The sequence below is a fragment of the Dipodomys ordii genome, unplaced genomic scaffold (assembly GCF_000151885.1).
Source record: "Dipodomys ordii isolate 6190 unplaced genomic scaffold, Dord_2.0 Scaffold41, whole genome shotgun sequence".
Classification (NCBI taxonomy): Eukaryota; Metazoa; Chordata; class Mammalia; order Rodentia; family Heteromyidae; genus Dipodomys; species Dipodomys ordii.
Window position 1 is genome coordinate 1691677 of NW_012267257.1, and position 21105 is coordinate 1712781.

Here is a 21105-nt window from a genome sequence, read left to right on the forward strand (position 1 = left end):
TGTATTTATTATTTTCCCATAGGATAATCAAATTCATGGAAGCAGAGTAGAAGGGTAGCTGCTGTGGGTAAGGGTGTGTGAGTATGTGTGGGGAAAATAGGATGCTATTATTTACCTAATATGAAGTTGTAGTTTTATAAGATGAATAAATTCTACAGATCTATTGGAGGTGACCTTGCCTATAATTAATGATACTGTATTATACCCATAAACATTTCTGAAGAGGGTGGCTCTCATATTAAACATTCTTTTTTTTTTTTTTTGGTCTGTCATGGAGCTTGAACTCTGGGCCTGGGCGCTGTCCCTGAGCTCTTCAGCCCGACTAGTGCTCTACCACTTCAGCCACAGCACCACTACATTAAACATTCTTTCAACAGTTAAAACAACCCCAAAAGTTGGAATGATGTGGCAGAAATCACACTATAAACATGTGGAAGATGGTGCCATTATTCTCTTGTGTAGTCACCTAATTGTCCTTTAGGGACTGTGGGCAGAATGGGGGTGGATATTACTTTGTTTCCATAAAACACAAACAGAGTCTTCTAAATTTTATTTAGAATGATATCAACATGGTAAAAATACATCCGTGATACACATGAGAAAGAATTTGATTTCTTAATAAACTGAGTCTTCAGGGTACACAAATTTACTCTGCCTGTGCTCTGCTGTGTGTATATCCTGCCATTTCTCTGAGAATATCATGGGGAAAAAAAATGAAGCAAGAACCTGGCAGATGTGAGAAAGTCATTTCAGTTTCAACGTGCATGAGAAGGGGCAAGCTTGCTGGTGATCCAAGCCTGGTATTTCTTGGTTAGCAAGGTGTAGATTCCAGGCTTCTTGGCAATACCACATTTATGACCTGCAGAGACTATAGCATGGAAGACACCTTTGCAGATCAAGGGGCCACCTGAGTCACCCTGGAGAGAAGAAAATGAGCAGATACTTGTGAGAAGCTGTTGAGATGTTTCTGTCACCAACTGTTGATTGTCCAAGTATTTTATTATATTTTTCTTGGCATAAATTAATTGTACAGTGGTTTCACTGTGATATTCAACACATGCATAAAATATACTTTGATCAAATTCATCCCATCTTCTTTCTTTCTTAACCCTTCTTTCTCCTCTACTTTTGAACAGTTTTCAGTGAGCTTCAATGTTATTTTCATACATTTGGTTATGTTGAACCCCCATCATCCTCTGTCTTCCATATATCCCTTCTATTGGTTCCCCTCCAAACTGCTTTTCTTTATAATCAGGTCATTATTTCTAGATCTAGAGTTTACAGATGAGTGAAAATATGTGATATTTGTCTTGCTTGGGTTATTTAACAATCTTCAGTTCCATATATTTTTCCGGCAGACAACATATTCTTCTTTATTGCTGAAGAATACTCCATTGTATCTATTTACCACATACAATAAAGATGCATGCACACCCACCTTTACAGCAACACTATTCACAATTACCACACTATGGAATTAGCAGAGGTACACAACAATAGATGAATGGATCCAAGTATTGTTACCTGGGCCTTTGTGATCTGAAAAGTACCAGATACTGCCTCTTATTCATGTAGGTTCTCTGTATGTTTAGTAGAATGTTTCTGTCTGTTGTTCTCTTTGTCTCTGTCTCTATGACTTTGTCTATGTTCACTTTATGTCTTTGTTCTGTCTGTATCCATGTGTATGTGCACATACCTTCCTTTGGTAATCAGTGTCTACAGAGATTTATTTGTTAAAGAATAGGTGGGTCTATTATGAAACTATTCATTGAAATGAAAATCTCCATTTCATTTTGGTGTTTATGAGCCTACAATAAAGTTGAGAACAGCAGAAAAGAATGGCATAGTATAGTAAATGACTATATGGCAGGGGCTGTGTCTTTTTTTGTATCTTTTTACTTTTTGTTTTTTTTGCATCCTCAGATGGTAGATGCAGCGCTATGCATGTATTCTGCATTTGCCAAATGAGATGGTTTCTGAGGACCCGCTCAAACAACAGAACAGGTAACTCAATTCTGTCACATGTGAACAAGTTTGGCGGGGATAGTATAAACTTTCAGGCAAAAAGCCATTTTTCATCTGTGAAGACCTGACTCAGCGGCCAGTCACATGGCAAACTGCAGGGCCTTTAGGCCTGCTGGCCGTGATCACATTATCAGGAGGATAACAGCCTTGGAACACTGTAGATTCTTAGGACTGAGGAAGTCATTATAGAACCCTAATGCTTACTGAAATAGGAGGTGACTATTGCACTCTTATTTTTTAAAAACAAGTAACCTACCGGTACTGCATTTATCACCTATAAACATGTACCCAGTGTTTTTTCTTACTATTGCTATGAACTAAAGGCTTAAAAAATAATGATCTTTGTTCCTTTTTGTCAGTGCTATGTGGTCTGAATATTTGTATCTCCTACCTCCAAAGGACATGGATGTTCAAGTACTCCTTCGAGGATGGTGGTAGCAAAGGGGGGAGGGGCTATGGGAGGAGCTCTCATGAATGGGAATAGGGCCTTTATTAGAGTCCTGAGAGAACCCCACCTTCCTCCAATGGGAGGTTGGAGTGAAAAGAAACTATCTATGAAGCAGAAGGAATCCCTCATAGACATCGCTCTGCTGGCATCTTGATCTAGACTTCCTAGAACCCAGAACTATGAAAAATAAAGTTCTGTTATAAACCACCTAGTTTGTGGTATTTTGTAATAGTAGCCAAAATAGTCTAAGATAGTCAACATTATTTAAGAAACAAATATTGCGTATTTGAGCCTTTTGCATTTGAATTTTAAAAGACCTCTCTACTGATTAAAGGGTGATTCTTTCTTGGGTAAGTAAAAGTCCTCTCAGGACTGGTAGTCTTTCTAAGGATGGTCAACCTCCCATAGAAAGCCTGTAACAGTAGTCTCTTACCCTAACTACCACTCAATGAGTGCTTCTGAAGCACCAGGGAAAGTTCTTCCTATTGACAGTGGTAGAAGAGAGAACACTGGCTGGGGGTGGAGAATGAAGTTTTGGAATGGAGGTTTCCTATTCTCCAGGCGTCTCTTCAGTGTTCATGAACAGGCAGAGAGCAGTTCCAACAATCTGAATGAAGTATGAATGAGAACTCTTACCTGGCAGGAATCCTTCTGGCCTCTCACATCTCCCGCACATATCATGTCTTTAGTTATAACAGGATTGTGGTTGTAAAAGTTTTGGCTGTTGCACCGTTTTCGACTTATGACAGTAATGGTGACTTCTTGCAGGGTATCAGAGATGGTTAACGAATCTGGGTTGGTGGATCCCCAGCCAGTAACTTGGCATTTGGCTCCATCTCTAATATAGTTTTTGGATCTTAGGGGGAGTAGCTGGACATGCTTGTTGAGTTCTGCAGCTGTGTGAAGCTGATAGGTGGAAAAATGAGTAAAGTATCATCTTTTTCAGCAACATTCCATCATTACAATGCATTATGTGTGTGTTCCCTGCCTTTGGAGGGCCTCCCATTCTCTTGAATCTACTCTGATGGGGGCCTACAGCTAGATTTGTGATCTTTGCTTTTCTGAACAGGCTTTGCAATCCCTATGGAGCTCACTGATGATTAGGGAGGGAGAATGTGCAGAGCAGAAAAAATTCTGTCCAGTCTCAAGCAAACTGGCCTTTGCCCTGCATTGGGTGGCTTTCTGTGGATTGACAACCCTAGGTCTTGACATTGAGGGCTGGGCTGTTTCCTGTTGGATAGAACTCTGGAGTATGGTCTAGACTGCATTTGGACTATCAAAGAATGGTCTAGACTAGGTTGTAACTCACTTCTGAGCCTGGAAGTCACTTGGTTGGCTCTTTTGTATAAACAATTGCTGCATTTTTCATGGATAATGAGAAAAACATTTGGGAGAAGAGAGCTTTTAACGTGAATTCCTGGGCCTACTGGACTAGTCTCCTCCTACATGTGTGAGCACCAGAGTTGGTTTTCATGTCTAAAACATAGTTTTGATCTATTTGCGATATGTTATTCTTTCTTCTAAGAAAGTATATGGAATAACATACAAAATAATATTATATGCATTCAAACATGGAAAGTTGCTAATCAAATCTTTCCAAGTAGCTAATTAACTAACTAGGTCATGCTGTATAGAATGTAATACAAATGGAAGAAAATCAATGTCACATACCTTTATCAGCATGATATCATTCGACTTAGCTTCTGAGGGCAATCTTGAGAATGGTATGAATTTTTTTATCCCAAATGTTTGTTTGGAGGGCTCATTCTTTGAAAGAGAATGTGCTCCTAAAACCACTGCGGGGGTCTGGCCATTGGTAAACCTACTAAATGCAAAGAGAATGGATATAATGCAATGATTTCCGAATCCTCTGGTGTGAGCAGACATGGTAGAAATACACATACAAAATCAGAGAGAAATTCAAAATGATTTGGTAAACCAACAGAGGTGTCATTTGTTACACCAAAAATGAACGACATACATCAAACTTGAGCTCATTTACATGAATATAACAGGAAATTATATTCTTGAGTTATAGTTGAAGATTTATACCAATTACCATTAAGCATTAAAAAAATTAAGTAGTTGTACAAAAGAATTGCCATTTAGCAAGTCAGCTGATAAATACAATTTATCTTTATCAGTATCACCCCTTTCAACATCCCTACCCACTCTCTTCCCCACCCCTTCCCTCACAATTGTTCATTTCATAGGATATACATTGGATTCTTGTGTTGAAACATTTGTATGCATATTCAGAAATGTCATGATGAACACCCTTACTATACAATTTAATATACGCTATTAAACAAAGAAATAATATATACAACAAAATATTCTGTTTTTACCCTTTTGAAGTATATGTTTAGTATCACATTATCTACATTTATATTGTTGCTTGTGATTATCATTCATCTCCAGAACTTTTCAATCTTCCAAATATGAAGTGTTTCAATAATGAAGGTAAAGGCTTAGCTCTACGTTTGCTTGTCTGTCTGTGGAGAACTCCACTTCGCAGCACTAGGCTGTGACACAGCACTGAAATAAGCCCAAAGCCCTGTCCCCGAATTAGAAACACGAAAGGAAAACTTCCGGAGGTCCTGAATACATGCTAAAACAAAATGAAGATACAGCAAGGCTGTAGCCACCAGTAATTCCATTGCGGAGATTTATAGAGTGTAAATTGGAGAGTCAGGTGAGGAAATACTTGTTTGTTTTTTTTTTTAATTTGTAAATCCTTGACTGTACACGGCTTTACTATGAGTGTTTCAGTAATGATACTGCAACTGATCTGGTTGTCTGTGTATCTGATAAAATTACATTTATAGCCATGAATACAACTAGAAGTGATTATTTGCCGGTGGGGGTAGGGGGTGGGAGATTTTGGAAACCTGTGTTTGTAGAAACCACCTTAGAGCCTCTCTTGTAAAAACAATTATATTTCTTCATTTACATATAACTCTTTGCTACTCCATCAAGACAGAGTCCAATGGAAGCACTCATGTATACAGATTAGTAGAGATTCTTTAGACGATATGAAGGGCAAGAAGAGAAATGGGAGAAATGATTGTTCAGGTTTGGAGGATTGGCACATGGCAGGCCTGTGATTGCCTAAAAACTTTCTTGGTTTTCACCAAAAGGGTTTATTTTGGGAATTCTAGCTCTATCTGTTGGAATCTTAGCCTATTGTGAAAGAGTGGGATGAAATTTCTCATAGGGTAAGGATTGGAGCTCTTAAAAATGGATCTAAATTCAAGTTCAGTGTACTCACTAACACTAAAGCTTTGGGGGTAAGAATAATATAAAAGTTGCAGGATTAACGCTCTAACAGAAAAGTGAGGAAGCATAGAAATAACACCCAGGGAGGCTGTGAGGTACAAACGTGGAGTGTAAATTCTGATGGAGGAGGTGCTGAGAAATGTCTAATCTTCTTTCATCTTTTATTCATTTTCTTGACTAGCAATTGCTTTTGAAATATTTTTTTGCATATTTTTGTCTTCCCTGGGTCAAGCTAACACTCAAACAACCAAAGCATTTCTGAATTTACAACTCTACAGACCCTTCAACTGTTATCTGTCTTATTATAGTCAAGTTTTCTGGCCAGGCATATGTGGAATTACCTGAGTTGTAAGATTCTACCTTTTTAGTTAAACCTAGATGTGAACTCACGGAGAGAAGTAACAATAGCAGAGTTACTTATTTGTACAACACAGGGATCTCCAAGAATAGTTTTTAGAACTATTTTAGAATCACCTGGAAGTGTTTGTTTAAAATGGAGCTTCCTAGTTGGGTTACTGATGGCTCATACCTGTAATCCTAACTACTTAGGAATCAGGAGGCCTGGTGTTTGAGGCCAGCTTAGGCAAAAACTTCATAAACCCCTCTTCTCAAATACAGCTGGATGCAATGATGTATGTCCAGCCACACATGAAGCTGAGCTCAGGTTTGTGGTTCTAGATATGACTGGGAAATAAAAGTTGGGAGATACCATCTCAACAGAAAAAGCATGGCACTGTGGTGTATGCCTGGAATCCCAGAAATGGCATGAGGTATAAATAAAAGGATTGTAGTTCAATTTGGCCTGGGCAAATGTGATACTCCTATCTCAAAAATAACCAGAGTGAAGAAGGCTGGAGGTATGGCTCAAAGGATAGAGCCTGGCAAGCATAAAGTCTTGAGTTCAAGTCCTAGTACTGTCAAGGTAAGGGGAGGAGCTTCTTGTGTTCCATCACAGCCTTATCCAGAATGGAAATACATAGAGAGTGAAGCCAGAGTATTGTTTATAGCAAGGTTCTTCTTTCATTGTCTGCTGGAATTGTCTGTAAACATATCAATGGAGCATAACCACACCCATCTCAGTGTTAAGGCTATGGGCTATTTGTCACTTATAAGAGTGGTCCAGGGCTGGGAAGTTGGCTCAGTGGTAGAGCATTTGCCTTGCATGCCAGAGGCTCTGGGTTCGATTCCTCAGCACCACATAAGCAAAAAGAAAAAAGCCGGAAGTGGCACTGTGGCTCAAGTGGTAGAGTGCTAGTCTTGTGCTGAAGAGCTGAGGGACAGCGCCCAGGCCCAGAGTTCAGGCCCCACGACCGGACCCAAAAAAAAAAAAAAAAAAAAAGAAGAGTGGTCCAGGTGACGCAGCTCACACACTGGGGAATTAGGACCCAAACCCAGCATTTGTGACTCCAAATCTAGTGCTCTTTCCTTTGCTCTTAGCCCTGTATCAAGTCTTCCTGAGTATTTTATTTCTTGGTCATCTTGATTTGATTCTCGTCAGTGATCCTGCTTAGTCCCATTCCTGAGGTCTGGCTAGTAGCAATGTCAGGGTTTCTATATTTTGAAGGGGGAGGGAGAAGGAGAGCGAGAGAGAGAGAGAGAGGGGGGGGGAAGGAAAAGAAGGGGGGGGCAAGGGCCAGGCTGTCTATGAGAACCAGACCTTTCTGGTTACATCCCATCAACACCAGTGGCTCATGAGAAGTTCTTCAGTTATTCCCATGGAAAGCACAGGTAACAGTATATTAAGACCTGATAAGCTCTTTCAAGGCCATTTGTTTTGTGCTAAGCATTTTATACATTTTTCTTGCACAACAGCCCAGGAAGACAGGTCTGACGATGACCTTCGTTTTCCAGATGAAGAAGTTGAGGTTTAGGAGACATGGAGGCTCTTTACCCCCTCTGCTAGGGGAATATTTGAGATGGAGTAAGGGTGTGTAGACGGGGCCGTGGAAGGTCCCATTTAATAACTTGCTAAGCAGGCTCAGTTGAGGGAGGGCCTTGGAGGGTCCTAGGACTGTGGAAAACTGGTAAGAATTTTGCTTATGGTAAGTTAAAATGTTGAAAATGAGATTATGCAGGAAGATCTGCCCTTCCTTATCTTTTCCTTCCCTTCCCTTCCCTTCTTTTCCCTTCCCTTCCTTCCTTTTTCCTTCCTTCCTCTCTCCCACCCTCCCTTCTTTGCCTCCTACATCCTTTTCCTTTCCTCTTGCTCACCCCTTCCTCCTCTTCTTGCTCTTTTTTGACAGAGTCAAAAGAGCTAGAGTTAGGCGAACCTAACTCTCGCTTGTGTTTTAAGTGCTGCAGTGACAGGCACACCTCACCATGCCTAGTACCCATTTATCTTGTATTTGTCAGGGCAACTCATAAAGGGCCAGGACAGTAAGGAAGGGACCGGGTGGATGGGTGGAGAGAAGGAAGCACAATCCCAGATTTGACCTACTTCATCACTGTGTGCTGAGCGGGCAGCCTGGGTTAGTGAACTATTCTCACAGGACACTTGTGAGCACATTTGTGGGAAGCCATCATTGAACTCTTTCATAAATATTTTGAATTTCATAAGGCTTAATATTTTTCCAAGCACTGATCTGCCTACATTTTTTACACCCAAGTTTCCTGTAGAAGAAATTTAATCCACATATTTTAGAGTTCTTTACACTCTAGCCATCTACGATGATATTTAGCAATAGTTTGTGTTTATTTATTTTGTAACTCTTAATACTTCTCTTCAGTCTTTAAAAAAAGTAATCTTATTTTCCAATTTGGGAATCCACGTCTCTTGAGTTAAGTGGAATTGGGTATACTTAAATTTTAACTTAATATTATTTATCATCCTATGGCACTTTTTGATTTGTGAAGGACTTTATGCACATCTTTCAAGCTTAGTAAAAACAAACTTTGGATTTGTTTCCTTCTTTCCACGTAGCATTTGTTGAGCATGTGTAAGGGAAGATCTGTGTGTGGGAAGGTGGAGTCTCTTGAATGTGCCTTGTAAGCATAGTTGAAGATGGGTATAGTTTTTACTGAATGAAAATTTCAAGCGCTATGGAGAGAAGGACAATAGTGGTGGGGGTGTAGTGGTGGTTAAGTGAAGGAACCATATGAAATTGGAAATTAGCATCTTGCTAGTCAGACATAAAACAGATGTCTTCTCTCCTATTTGCAAGCTTTAAAACTTCCAGTGTAAAAAAAAACAACTTCCAGTGTGCATTCAAATTTTTCCTTTAAAATGGAGCCATCAACAACACTCTTGAAGAAGCATGGAGAAGCAAGTCATTTCATATAGCAAACTGTAGTGTTTAAGAGAGATTTGTAAGTTAAGTGTTGCAATGATTGTAAGCAAAGGAGAAGGCTCCATCTCAGCTGGGTCAAACAAGAAACCCAAGGAAACAAACAAAAACAACACCAGAAAACTGAAGCTAACACAACAACAAATACCAAATTAGCTCTATAGTGCTTTTCCTCTTGTGAGGACTGTAGTAATCAATATGGATTTTATATTTCACTAGCTGAAGCAGATCTCTTGGTCTTCCTAGGCTGACAGGGACTTGGGGTAGTTGATTCTGCCTTTAAAAAGCTCTCATTCTAAAGATCTTTCTGCAGTAGCTTTCTCCTTTTTATAAATTTTGTATAATTTCTGCCTTATGCCCAACCCGGGAAAGCTGCTGCCCCTCACAGCTGTGATTTCCAAACCGTGGACTTCAGATGTCTGAGGTAAAGGATGGGGCTAAGGAACTTAATTAAGAGTCTGTAAAATCCACTGGCTGCACTGTATTTGTGCTTACTAAATGCATCAAGCACGCTAGAGTAGCTGAACAGATATCTAATTCTCAATACCCTTAGGTTCACTCTCCTGGATTTCAATTACTTGTGAAAATTAGCTGTTGAAAAATCTCAAATCCAGCAATGACCAATACATAAAAGTTTAAATAAGTTCCACTATAGTATGCTATAATAATTCTATTTTATTATTATTGTCACCAATCAATTACTGTGCCTAATTTATAAATTGAACTTTATTCTAGGTATGGATGTAAGGAAGAAAATAGAAAGACATATGTGTAGAAAAGTGCAGGTGACTTACCTAGAATGGCAGTGCGCTGCCGTTAGCACCCACTGCGGGTGGATCAAGACGCCACCACAAACATGGTTGCCATCATACTGGATGGAAGCCATAAATGGCCTGGAATGAGGTCGCACTTGTCTTCCTCCAATAATCTCCATACTGAAACCTATAAAAATAAGCAGAAAGAATTCACATAAAAGATCCAAGCAGTTACATGTAATTCTTTTGATGATAATCACTAGATTATTTTCAAAGCAACCTACCAACTAGTTATTCCAATATTATTGACCAACAATTGTATAACATGTAGCAGTTGAGAGAGACAGAAATAATCATGAAAGTTCTGTTCATTATCAATATAACATATACTCACTAGAAATTCACTTAAGGTTGACATGTTGCAGGAATAGAAGATACTTACACTCTGGAGTAATATAAGCCCCAGCTATTAGGACAAACAAAAAGGAAGAAAACATAGTCATTTTTATGACTTAGAATTAAGAAATCCAGATGAACTAGTTTGGTTCAACTAATGAGGAAGAAGATTATGAAGGCAGTTTTATTCTTGCAAGTTTTAACTTTCTCACCTCAATCACTCTAATGGTAAGATTTTTCACACCCAAGTTTTCAAAGTATATATCAGTTTGGGGGGAGTTTCTGTGCTGTTAATGGTGTTTTGTTTCATTTTGGTAGGGGTATATGTGCAATGAAGAACTCATTGCTGGAAGCAACCATCTCAGATATCTGTATGAATGAATACTCAGTGGACAAAAAATTTAAAAAAATATCCAAGCCATAAGAACTCCATAAGGTTGCAGCAGAGTTCAAAGATGCTCATTGCTCTGAAGCAGCTTTCCTGGCACAACATGATATTGATTGTGTTTAATTCCTGTTTTTCATTTGGGCATATCTTTCATTTTTGATGGAGATACACATGAAAGCCTTGAACAAATCATGATTCCTTTACATAGCTTAGCTAACGCCTGAGCACTAATAGAGAAACCCAGATCATATGTTTTTAAAAAAAATTATACATTTTTCCTAATTCATCTGTGGTTTGTCGTAAGAGGTCAGATGTGGGATTTGCTTTTTTTCTTTTTTTTTAGCATATATTATACAAAATAATGTATAGCTGTATGTTTGGTAGCAAATGTATTCCTAGTCTTCCATTTCCTCTAAATGTGACCAAATTTGGTCATAATTAGTTACATTTGGAGAGATTTAATAATAATATCAAAGGAGAATATTGACAACATAATTTTGATTCAGTCTCTCTTTTTCTCATTTTAAGTTGTGTTTATCCTGGGACTTCAATAATATCTTTCATTGTTCTTCATCGTTCTTCCCAGAATCATGTGACACCAATGCGTTGGGAGGTCTTCTACTGTCTTTGGTGACAAAAGGCAGTATACTTAGAGTCATCCAAGATCCGTGAATACGGTACTGATCCACAATGTAAACATCACACAGTAAAGACAAATAGATAGCTCAGGCGTTAAAACCCCAACACTTTCTAGAATCACTGACCAAAATTTGCATTGAATTGACAGAGCTTTAACCCCCTAATACATACACAATGTCTCTTTAATTTTAAATTTTTAAATAAACAGGAATTAAAATCCAAAGCTATTATGTTTGGCAGGTGGCAAGAGATTCTGGCCAAATTGTTTTTTGCTTAGACAAGAAAGTAGGAATAAATAATATGGCACATTCTACATTATAATTTAATAAGATATAAGTAAAATATCTTAATATGATCGTTAATACTGATGTGAGGAGGGCAGGACAACTATTATATTTATGTTACAACTGGAGAAATCAGTTTAAAGAGGTTAATTTGCCCAAAGGCCACCCAGCAACTGAGCTGGACCAAATCCCTTGCCTGACCTACAGTAACTTACATCTTAATCATAATACTGGCAGAGCACAGAATTTGATAAACAGTCAGTTTCCATGTTATAGTGATGCAGCAGCAGCAAAGATTTCTAAATAAACAAAGCATACATAACAGTAACTTCTGCCAGAGAGAGTAAAAGATGAGACAGAGAGGAAACACGAGTGAGAAAAGCCACAGACTTGATAAACCAAACTTGTTAGTCACCTCCCCCCCACCCCCCGAAATGTTCCTGTAAACTTTCCCAGCCAGTCACTACTGTGCCTCTGATCCTTTGTGTGCCACACTACTCCATGTTGTCAGGGGGCATGAGAATGCCAGTCCCCTGTCATATGCCAGTGGTGTTGGGAACATAAGAAAGATGGTGCGTGACATATAGAAGACACCTGAATGGAAAGTATAAGGAAAAAAATAAACTCTACTAGACAGCTTTATGGTGGGGGTGTGCTGAAGGACAACTCTGAGCTGCTTATTTCTCTGTAGTAAGGACTAAAGCTGCATAGCTTTCTCCAGGTGCTAATCATTTCCAATCATATTTTCAAGAAGGGGCTGCCATTCGTCTTAAGAATGAAGAATCTGAAGCTCAGACGCTGACTTGAGATTACCCAGCTGGCAGGGGCTCCTCAAAACCTATATGCTGGCTCCAGGCCTCATGTTCATGTGAACCTGCCCTTCTTTGAGTAGCCCCTGGGGCTTACATGTTCCAGTAGGCAAGCTGGCCTCCCAGGAGACAAAGAGGATTTAGCTTTGCAGACTGCAATTAGACGTGAGTGAGATTTAGTACCATTGAGAAGACATCTCATAACTCTTTCTTGTAGCTGGTCTGGAAAATTCTGAGAATTGTGTGGGTTTATAGTAATGAGTTAGTTCGTTTTGGCTTTAGGCCGAGAAGCTAGTTAATAGTATCATTTGTTATCATACTTTGGATCCTGGATTTGAAGACACTGGGCTGTGTAACATGATGAGCATGGCGATCTAATTTATTTCTGGGTGTTGGTTTCTGCTCTGTTGAGTCTGCTGTAGGGAAAGCCATGTTTGCTTTGGAGGGCGTTCGCAGCAGCTGTGTGGCTGTGCTGGGCTGAGGAAGTAAAAGGCAGTGCTCAACGTGGAAATGGCTTCACACATCTAGGCGTTTCTTTTGTTGCTTGTGTGTTTCTGTTCCTGTTAGCTCCTCTTGAAATCCTCCTAGAGAACAGCTGTCCCGAAGAATCCAAGACCCCTCTGGGGCTATGTCCTCAAAGTGGGGCCTGCAAACTTGTACAGTATTTCACCTGCTTATTATTGACTACTGACAAATGAAATTGTTTAAAAAAACTGCTCCAACCATTTAACATGACTAATTTTATCAACGAAGCATAATTTATTCAATCTAATAAAAAGTTGGGCATGTAATTTATATGCCTTTGCTATCTAATTCATCATTCTATTTATGTGTGTTGCATTATATATCAGTCCATGATGAACTGAAACTAAAAACAAGGTTAGTAAGCAACTCCTAAGACATGGTCTCAGAAGAACTGATCAGTAGGCCCAACTGTGAAGTAACTTAGTTTTATCTTTCTCATTAATTCTCTTTCAGCCTCTTTTGAAAACATTTCTTACCACTAAGGAATCAGAGGGTGTCCTTTCCCCAGCCCCAGACACTTTTGGGGAAGTGGCTTTTGGAGGTGAAGATTTGGCAGCTGTCCTCATAGTTCACTATGCTGCGTCTTCATTGCCGTCCAGTGATAGTTCAGCTAAGTTACCCACAGAATCTGCTCACCATGTAGAAACTAAGGCAGCTTTGACAGTTGGAGTTGGAGAAGAGCTAGGATGCTATATGATGATTATCATGTCCAAAGTTCCCACTGCTGGTTATAACTATCCTTCTCATGAGGCCCTTAAAATGAATGAGCTTAAGTGCAATTGCAAAAGAAAACAAAGTATTCTCCACTCACAGCTGGGGTTTAGACCTTAACTCACTGCTGAGAAACGGAGAAAGCTGGATTAGGGCATGTGGAACTCTGCCTTTCCCTGAGCCTATGAAATTCAAATACTTCAGAGAACTGCTTTATGACCTCACCTTGGGATGGTAATGGTGATGAAAATTGAGTAAAACAAAATTCATTTTATCCTCTTCCACCTCAGCTTTTAACCAGAACACATTTTTATATTATCTTTCTTAATAATTAATGAAGAAGAAAATTAATTAGTTGTGTTCCTTATCAAATAGGGAGGTATTTCCTGATTATTATTGAGCTAAGTAACATATGAGCAGTTTAACCTCTTCCTCCTTCTTTAGCCTTCTCTAAGTCATATAACTATGAAGTAACTTCATTGCTTTATATACTTGACAAGTAGTAACTGCAGGAAAGCATCTCTAGGATCTGGCAAATGGGAATCTGAGTAAGCCTGGAGCTGCCTGACTGGTCACAATGTCCCCATCTCAACTTTTTCTCTACTCCCTAGTTGCTCTTTTATTTATTTATTTTGGGTCTGGTCGTGGGACTTGAACTCTGGGCCTGGGCACTGTCCCTCAGCTCTTCAGTTCAAGGCTAGCGCTCTACCACTTGAGTCACAGCGCCACTTCCGGTTTTTTTTTTTGCTTATGTGGTGCTGAGGAATCGAACCCAGGGCCTCAGGCATGCAAGACAAACACTCTACCACTGAGCCAACTTCCCAGCCCTCCCTAATTGCTCTTTTTCTCTTCTTTTTTCTTTTCTTTTCGTCAGTCATGAGGCTTGAACTCTGGGCCTGGGTGCTACCTGAGCTCTTTAGCTCAAGGTGAGCACTCTACCACTTGAGCCACAGCACCACTTCTGGCTCTCTGGTGGTTAATTGGAAACAAGAGTTTCATGGACTTTCCTGCCCAGGCTGGCTTTGAACTGTGATCCTCACAGCTCAGCCTCCTGAGTAGCTAGGGTTATAGGTGTGAGCCACCTGCACCCAGCTGCTCTTTCTTTTTAACACCTCTTCTTCTTCTATTCTCCTCAGGGTGGCCTTCAATCTTCACTTTAAGAGCCAAAGTATTATAGGAAGAATGGAGAAAGTCCCACATAGGGAAGTCCCTGTGGTATCACTAGGCCCACACTCTCTGCAATGTTTGTCTTAAGAGATTTACATATGTTAGAATCCATTCAGCAAAGATGACTTCCAAAGGAAGCTCTTCAGTTCAGACTTGTTGAGTTATTGACCTTACAGAGAGAAAAGTAAGGATGATGTGAGCCAGCTAGCGCTTTGGAGAGAGAGCTGGGGGGAATATGATGGCCAAGATAGCGGGAAAGAAGAGAAGATGGAAGCAGGAAGGTAAGGAAACAAAGAAATATTGTTGAGGAAAGAAGGAAATGAGTTGAGATTGGGAGACCTTTCAATGGACCACTTCTGTTTCTATATGAACATCTCAGACATTAGGATATGTCCCATGGCAAATGATATCCTCTCTCCATAGCAGAAAACAAATGGTTAGAGGATGCTAAATGTGCTAAAGCAGTTGAATTGCTTAAACTGATTATCTTGGTTTTATAAGAAAAAAATCACTGCAGGCAAAATAGTAGGAAATTTGAATGAAATAATCTGTTTACCAATGAGATAACACAGCGATTGCTATTGGCATACTAGAAGTTAATGAGTTTTATTTATTAATTCAGTAATCCATAATTTTTTCACTGAGTTTGAGTTAAAGTAGAAAATGACATATAATTTTATGTTGGTTACTTTTTACATCAATGTGACTAAATACCTGAGAAAAACAACGAAGAAGGCAGGAAGAATCCCTTTTGGTCAAAACATCCTTGCAGCCGGAGTGTGTGGTGAAGGGGTTTCTTTATCTCATGGTGGACAGGAAGCAAAGAATAAGACTATAAAAAGGAACAGAGCATAACCTTCAAAGGCACACCACCTGTGAACTACTTTCTTCAATGAGGCCCTACCTCCACAAGTTTCCAGAACCTTCCAATTAGCACTGTTAATGGAGAACCAAGGATTCAATGCAAAAACCTGTGGGGACATTTCATGGTCAGACCATAACAAGTTTTTTTTTTCTTTTTGAGTTAGTGTACATTTGTAATATTAGGGGGTTTCATTGTGAAATGATCACTCACATATCCAATGTGCTTGGGAGAAATTCACTTCTTTTGGTCTTATTCCCTTCTTTTAGACCTTGAACTTTGTAAATACTCTTTCCTGTTATAATCTCTTAACTAACTCCTCTCCAGAGTCTGGAGGGCATGCTTTCTGTTCTCTTCATGATTTTCAAATCATTGTTTCTCTTGCAATTTAGCCAAGTCCACGAGCCTCCTCTGAACACTAGACTTTTTTTTCAGTCTGCACAGATAGTTATGTTAACAAGGCTCACATATCAACTTCAGATTTCTTTCCGTCTCACCATGGAATGCCTAATCCTGGGTCATTATTGCTATTTTTGCTCAGATTTTAGATGAAAGAATATTGTTGCAGAAGACCAGAGAACCCTAGAGAGGGCTAACACTCTAGCTTGAGCAAGTTACAAGTTATTTGTGTTATTGTCTTTTACTCATCTCTTGTTCATTGTCTGGATCATTAACTACAAAAAACTTTCTAAACATTGTGTGTGTGTGTGTGTGTGTGAGAGAGAGAGAGAGAGAGAGAGACACAGACAGACAGAGAGAGAGAGAGAGAAGAGAGAGAGAGAGAGAGAGAGAGAGAGTGAGTCCTGGCTTGAACTCAGTGTCTGGGCATTGTTCTTGAGCTTTTTTGCTCAAGGTTAGTACTCTACTGTGTGAGCCACAGGTTCACTTTTGGCTTTTTGCTAGTAAATTGTAGGTAAGAGTATCATGAACTTTCTTGCCCAGGCTGGCTTTAAATCATGATCCTCAGATCTCAGCCTCTTGAGTAGCTAGGATTATAGGTATGATCCACCTGCACTCAGCTTAATCTTATTCTTTCCTGGACTAGACCACATCACTTTAATTGTTTTCATCACTGGAATACTGTCTCTTTAACTGCTGACCTTTTCTTCTTGGTGAAAAAGGAGCACTTCCAGGGTCTTCCATGCATCCATGCATCCATCCATGCATCCTTCTCTATATAATCCTAGATAGCACAAAATTTAAATTTGAAAGCATATGGGTTTACCTGTTTATGAATAATATTTACCTGAGAAGGTTTGCTTCTCAATTTATGATCATTATTATTTCCATAATGAAAATTTTCCTTTCTCTTGTCATCCTGACAAATTGTTTTTATGTTTGTTTGTTTTTTACTGTGCCAAACAATGAATCTTTACTTACCACTCATTGTCTTTGATTTCTTGGCATTATTTCCTCCTGCTGACCAGCTTTTCCTTGACACATTCTCTGTCCTTGATTCTAGCCTGTGTGAACTGACAGTCTTCATTCCTTTGATCCTTTTTTATTTTCCTCTTGTCTTCCAAGTTCTCTATTTACTCTTCTTCTATTCTCTTTGACACAATTTTTTCAAGAATTTGGGCCATGTAACACTAGGCATACATTCTCCTGAAAAAGGGTCCTCTGGCTCAAAAGTTGGGGGGAACATAGGAAATCAAAGTCTAGGCTGGATTTGGAGTTGAGGACTTCTGAGAGCATTAAATGCTAAATTGTATTGTTAACATGGAGAAGGATATTCAGAGAGGTAGTTAGCCAAGTCTCTCAAACTGTCAGGACTATGGAAATTTCTACTTACAGAGCACATTAGCAAATTAGGACTTGACAAAACTTGTGATGGAAAACTTCACTTTCCTACTCTCAGAACGTCAACCATCAGCCTCAGTGTGAAACTATTATTCCATCTTGGCCCTTTATTATAACACTGCTCCAACAACCTTTATTCAACTACATTCCTCGAGACTCCTTACTGCAATTATAGATTGTTTCTGTGTACTCTATTTCATTCAAGTACTTACTCTATTAGTTGAGTCTTAAGAAACATCACCTTCCCATGTGCTGTTTCCTGAGCATTCTATGTGGAAATGCTTTCTCCTTTGTCCAAAGCAGGAGGAAAACTTAGAAGTGATAGATTTAATATCTTGCTTGATACTATTGTGATATTTTTATAGTCCCCTATTTATTCAATCTATTCATCTCTAGGATTGTTAGCTTCTTAAGGACTGCACTTATACGTTTTGTAACAGAAAGTAAGTAACCGCAAAGTAACAGAAACCTTTCAGAGAGGGATGAACAAATGAAGAAATTTCATCTTCTCATGTGAAAGAAAATTTAGAAGTTAGATACAAGGGCTAGGATTGATTAATTTGCGTAGCTCTGTGAATCTCAGCCGCTAACCTCATGGTTCTAAGTGCTCTACCTGGCTACAATGAAGTGAAAGAGAAGGAATCAGTTCTAGCCGTTCTTCTTTAGGATCTTACCATTTTCCCTTGCAATGACAAATCTCCAATTTTCCCTGCAAAGAACAACTGGCAAAGTGTGTTACTCAGTTTTTATGTCACTGTGACAAAATACCTGATAAATAACTTAAGAGGAAGAAAGATTTTTGTTGTTGTTGGTCGTGGGGCTGAACTCTGGGCCTGGGCACTGTCCCTCAGCTCTTCAGCTCAAGGCTAGCGCTCTACCACTTGAGTCACAGCACCACTTCTGGCTTTCTCTGCTTATGTGGTGCTGAGGAATCGAACCCAGGGCCTCATGCGCGTGAGGCAAGCACTCTACCCTTGAGACCCCTTCCCAGTCCCAAAAGATTTATTTTGATTCAGAAGTTTCAGTCCCTAGTCCTTGGCTATGTTGATTCTGGGCACATGGTGAGGCAGATGGTCAAAGCAGTGGGAGGAGCATGTGGTACAGGCCAGGAAGCAGGAGATAGAGAGTGAGGGGAAAAAGAAAGAAGAAGAAGAGGAGGAAGATGAGGAAGAGGAGGAGGGAAGAGAAAGAGAGGGAAGAGGAAAGAGTTGGGGGGCATTTCAGATTCAAACCATAATGCTAGAGAGTGGGATTTCTACTGGACACAAGTCAAGCTAGGGTTAATTCATCTTCAATGAGTTATGGAGAGCAGACCAAAAGTGTGGTTCTGTTAGGGAAGTAGACATGACATTTGCCACATCTCAGTATACTGCTAAGCTTTCACTTCATATCGCTCAAATGTGCTGAATGAATGAAAAGAAGGAGAACTTGGTCAAAGTATACATTTAGTCTAGATTTTTAAAGTTGCTGGTAATGGGGGCTGAACTCAGGCCCTCGCACATGTCTTTTGCACTTACAGCTAGTGCTCTACCTCCTGAGCCACACCTCCATTTCTGGCTTTTTGCTTATTAAAGATAAAAGTCTCATTCAAATCTTGATCATCAGCTCTCAGCCTCCTGGGTAGCTAGGATTATCTGCATGAGTGACTGTCACCTAGTTGTGTTTGGTCAGTATTTAATAAATCATTATCTGTCTAAAAGCTTTCCTGACTTTCTGTGAGGAATATTTACAGTTGCACATTTATAGTTGTTAATTCTCTATTTTAAACATTAAAGTCTTTCCCCCTATGTTATTTACACCAACCATATCAGGAACCAAGTTTATAATAGAGTCACTTTGAGTGAATGTCTCCAAGGGAATTCACAATGTGAAATCAAAATAACATAAAAAAGAATCTAAATTAAGGTTTTCATTGTTTTCTTCAACAAAATTGCAATGTTGGGAAGCTTCTTTTCCCTCGTATTCAAGCGAGCAGCCATATTTCATTGTAAGTGATTTGATGCCAATAGTTGAATCAGTCTGTATTTTAATTTAGTATTTCCTCCAGACATTCTTTGAACATGTGTCAACAGGAAAGAACATGTTTCAAAATCTAGTTCTGCTCATTTCTCCCTTAATAAACAAAATGAAGTTGAAGTATATATTTTTTAGTTGTTTCTATACTTTTGAATTTTGCCAAAAAATCATCAGAACTAGTCAAACCCAACTTCCGAAGCAGGTGAAATTAGCCATGGAAGACTTCACATCTCTACTATCAGTCTTCCTATTTTGCTCTTCTTTCCCCATTGTTCCTAGTTCTAACTACAGTACCCTTCTGCAAAGAACTATTGTCAGCAAATGCCTATCACCATCTTGTTTTTGAAGACCAGTTTAAGGTTTTTCCACTGTTTGGTGTATTCTCATCTAACCTGTCTTAACTCTTAAAAAGTGATTTAGAGGAAAGTGCCCCTAATGGTGAGAAATCTGGGGTAGTGGCATGGATGGAGATAGTTTGGGAGAAGAATATTTCTTTGTTCCCATCAAGTCACTGCACACAGGCATCACCTGCTTTGAGCATGTGACTGAGGCTACTGGAGGAGGTGTTATATGTTGGGTGTGCATGTGTTGGTGTATATGTTGATTGTCCAAAGTCCCTGAGCTGTTCTTGTTGGATGAATGTTTAAAACAGCCACACTAGAAGTGCTATGGTGCATAGATTTCTGTTCAATGTGTATATACGATATAGGGAGATGATTAGAAAAATGTGATTTTTCAATCAGGAAATACTCTTTATATTAAAATGAGTTTTAAACACCTCTCTGAAGAAAAAATGAGAGTCTCAGGAATTGTATGGGTTACCAGTTCTATAGGCTGCATTAACACACAACACATGCATGCGCGTGCGTGCACACACACACACACACACACACACACACACACACACACCCTTTACTGGATAATAGATAGTAGATTAGCATTATATTAGGGAAGAATGTTCATCCCAGACGCTTCCTTGTGTTCCTAACTTTCTAATAACAAAGTCAGACAGAAAAAAATTTAAGAAGTGTCTATATAACTTCTTTCGTAGGGTTCAAGCTAGTAGGTTGAAATACCAGCTGACGTTGTGCAAAGAAATGAACTCAAGTCAGTGCCAAGGGAGTTTATTGAGGGATCCAAAATGTTCTAACAGATGAGGAGGCTTTCTAATAACTCATTAAGAAGAAGGAAAATTTTCCTAGCAGAAGAGTCAATTTCTGTCTAGAACAGTTTTCATTGCTTATTCTTATGATTGTTGTTTTCCCTCAGAACGTTGTTTTGTGAATACTTTGAAGAGATCCAGAAGTAGAAAAAACTGGCATTGAGAAAGATTATGTATACTCCTTTGGATGAAGGGACCAGAAGATTGGTGGGAAATTTCTGAGTTAAAACCAAACATGAGAAATCTATACTTTATTTTCAAACTAGGCATTTTGGAGAAGTATCATTATTCTTAATTTAAAAAGTAGTAATAGTCACCATTGGTAACAATTCAATTTATTTATTTATTTTGGCAGTACTGGGATTTGAACCTAGGGTCTTGTTCTTCTAGGCAGATGCTCTACCATTTAAGCCATGCCCTTAGCCCTTTTATACTTCAGTCACTTTTCAGATAGGTTGTCATATATTTTGCAATGGCTGGCCTTAGATATCCTATATATGACTCCTGGATAGTTGTGATCACAGCCATGTGTTACAACACCTGGCTTGTTTGTTG

At 39.2% G+C, this 21105-nt stretch overlaps 1 protein-coding gene and 1 long non-coding RNA gene across 2 annotated transcripts; one reads left to right on the top strand and one right to left on the bottom strand.

The window, feature by feature from the left end:
- Window positions 1-533: 533 nt before the first annotated feature.
- On the bottom strand, window positions 534-10354 carry Gzmk (granzyme K (granzyme 3; tryptase II)). The gene is made up of 5 exons (XM_013018672.1): window positions 10234-10354; window positions 9831-9978; window positions 4145-4295; window positions 3110-3379; window positions 534-917 (listed from the first exon to the last, which is right to left on the bottom strand). The coding sequence occupies exons 1-5, from the start codon at window positions 10292-10294 to the stop codon at window positions 756-758; spliced, it is 792 nt and encodes a 263-aa protein (XP_012874126.1). The 5' UTR covers window positions 10295-10354; the 3' UTR covers window positions 534-755.
- On the top strand, window positions 929-10831 carry LOC105987407. The gene is made up of 3 exons (XR_001175159.1): window positions 929-1172; window positions 10023-10028; window positions 10820-10831. It is a non-coding gene; the product is annotated as an uncharacterized LOC105987407 (long non-coding RNA).
- The last annotated feature ends 10274 nt before the right edge of the window (window positions 10832-21105 follow it).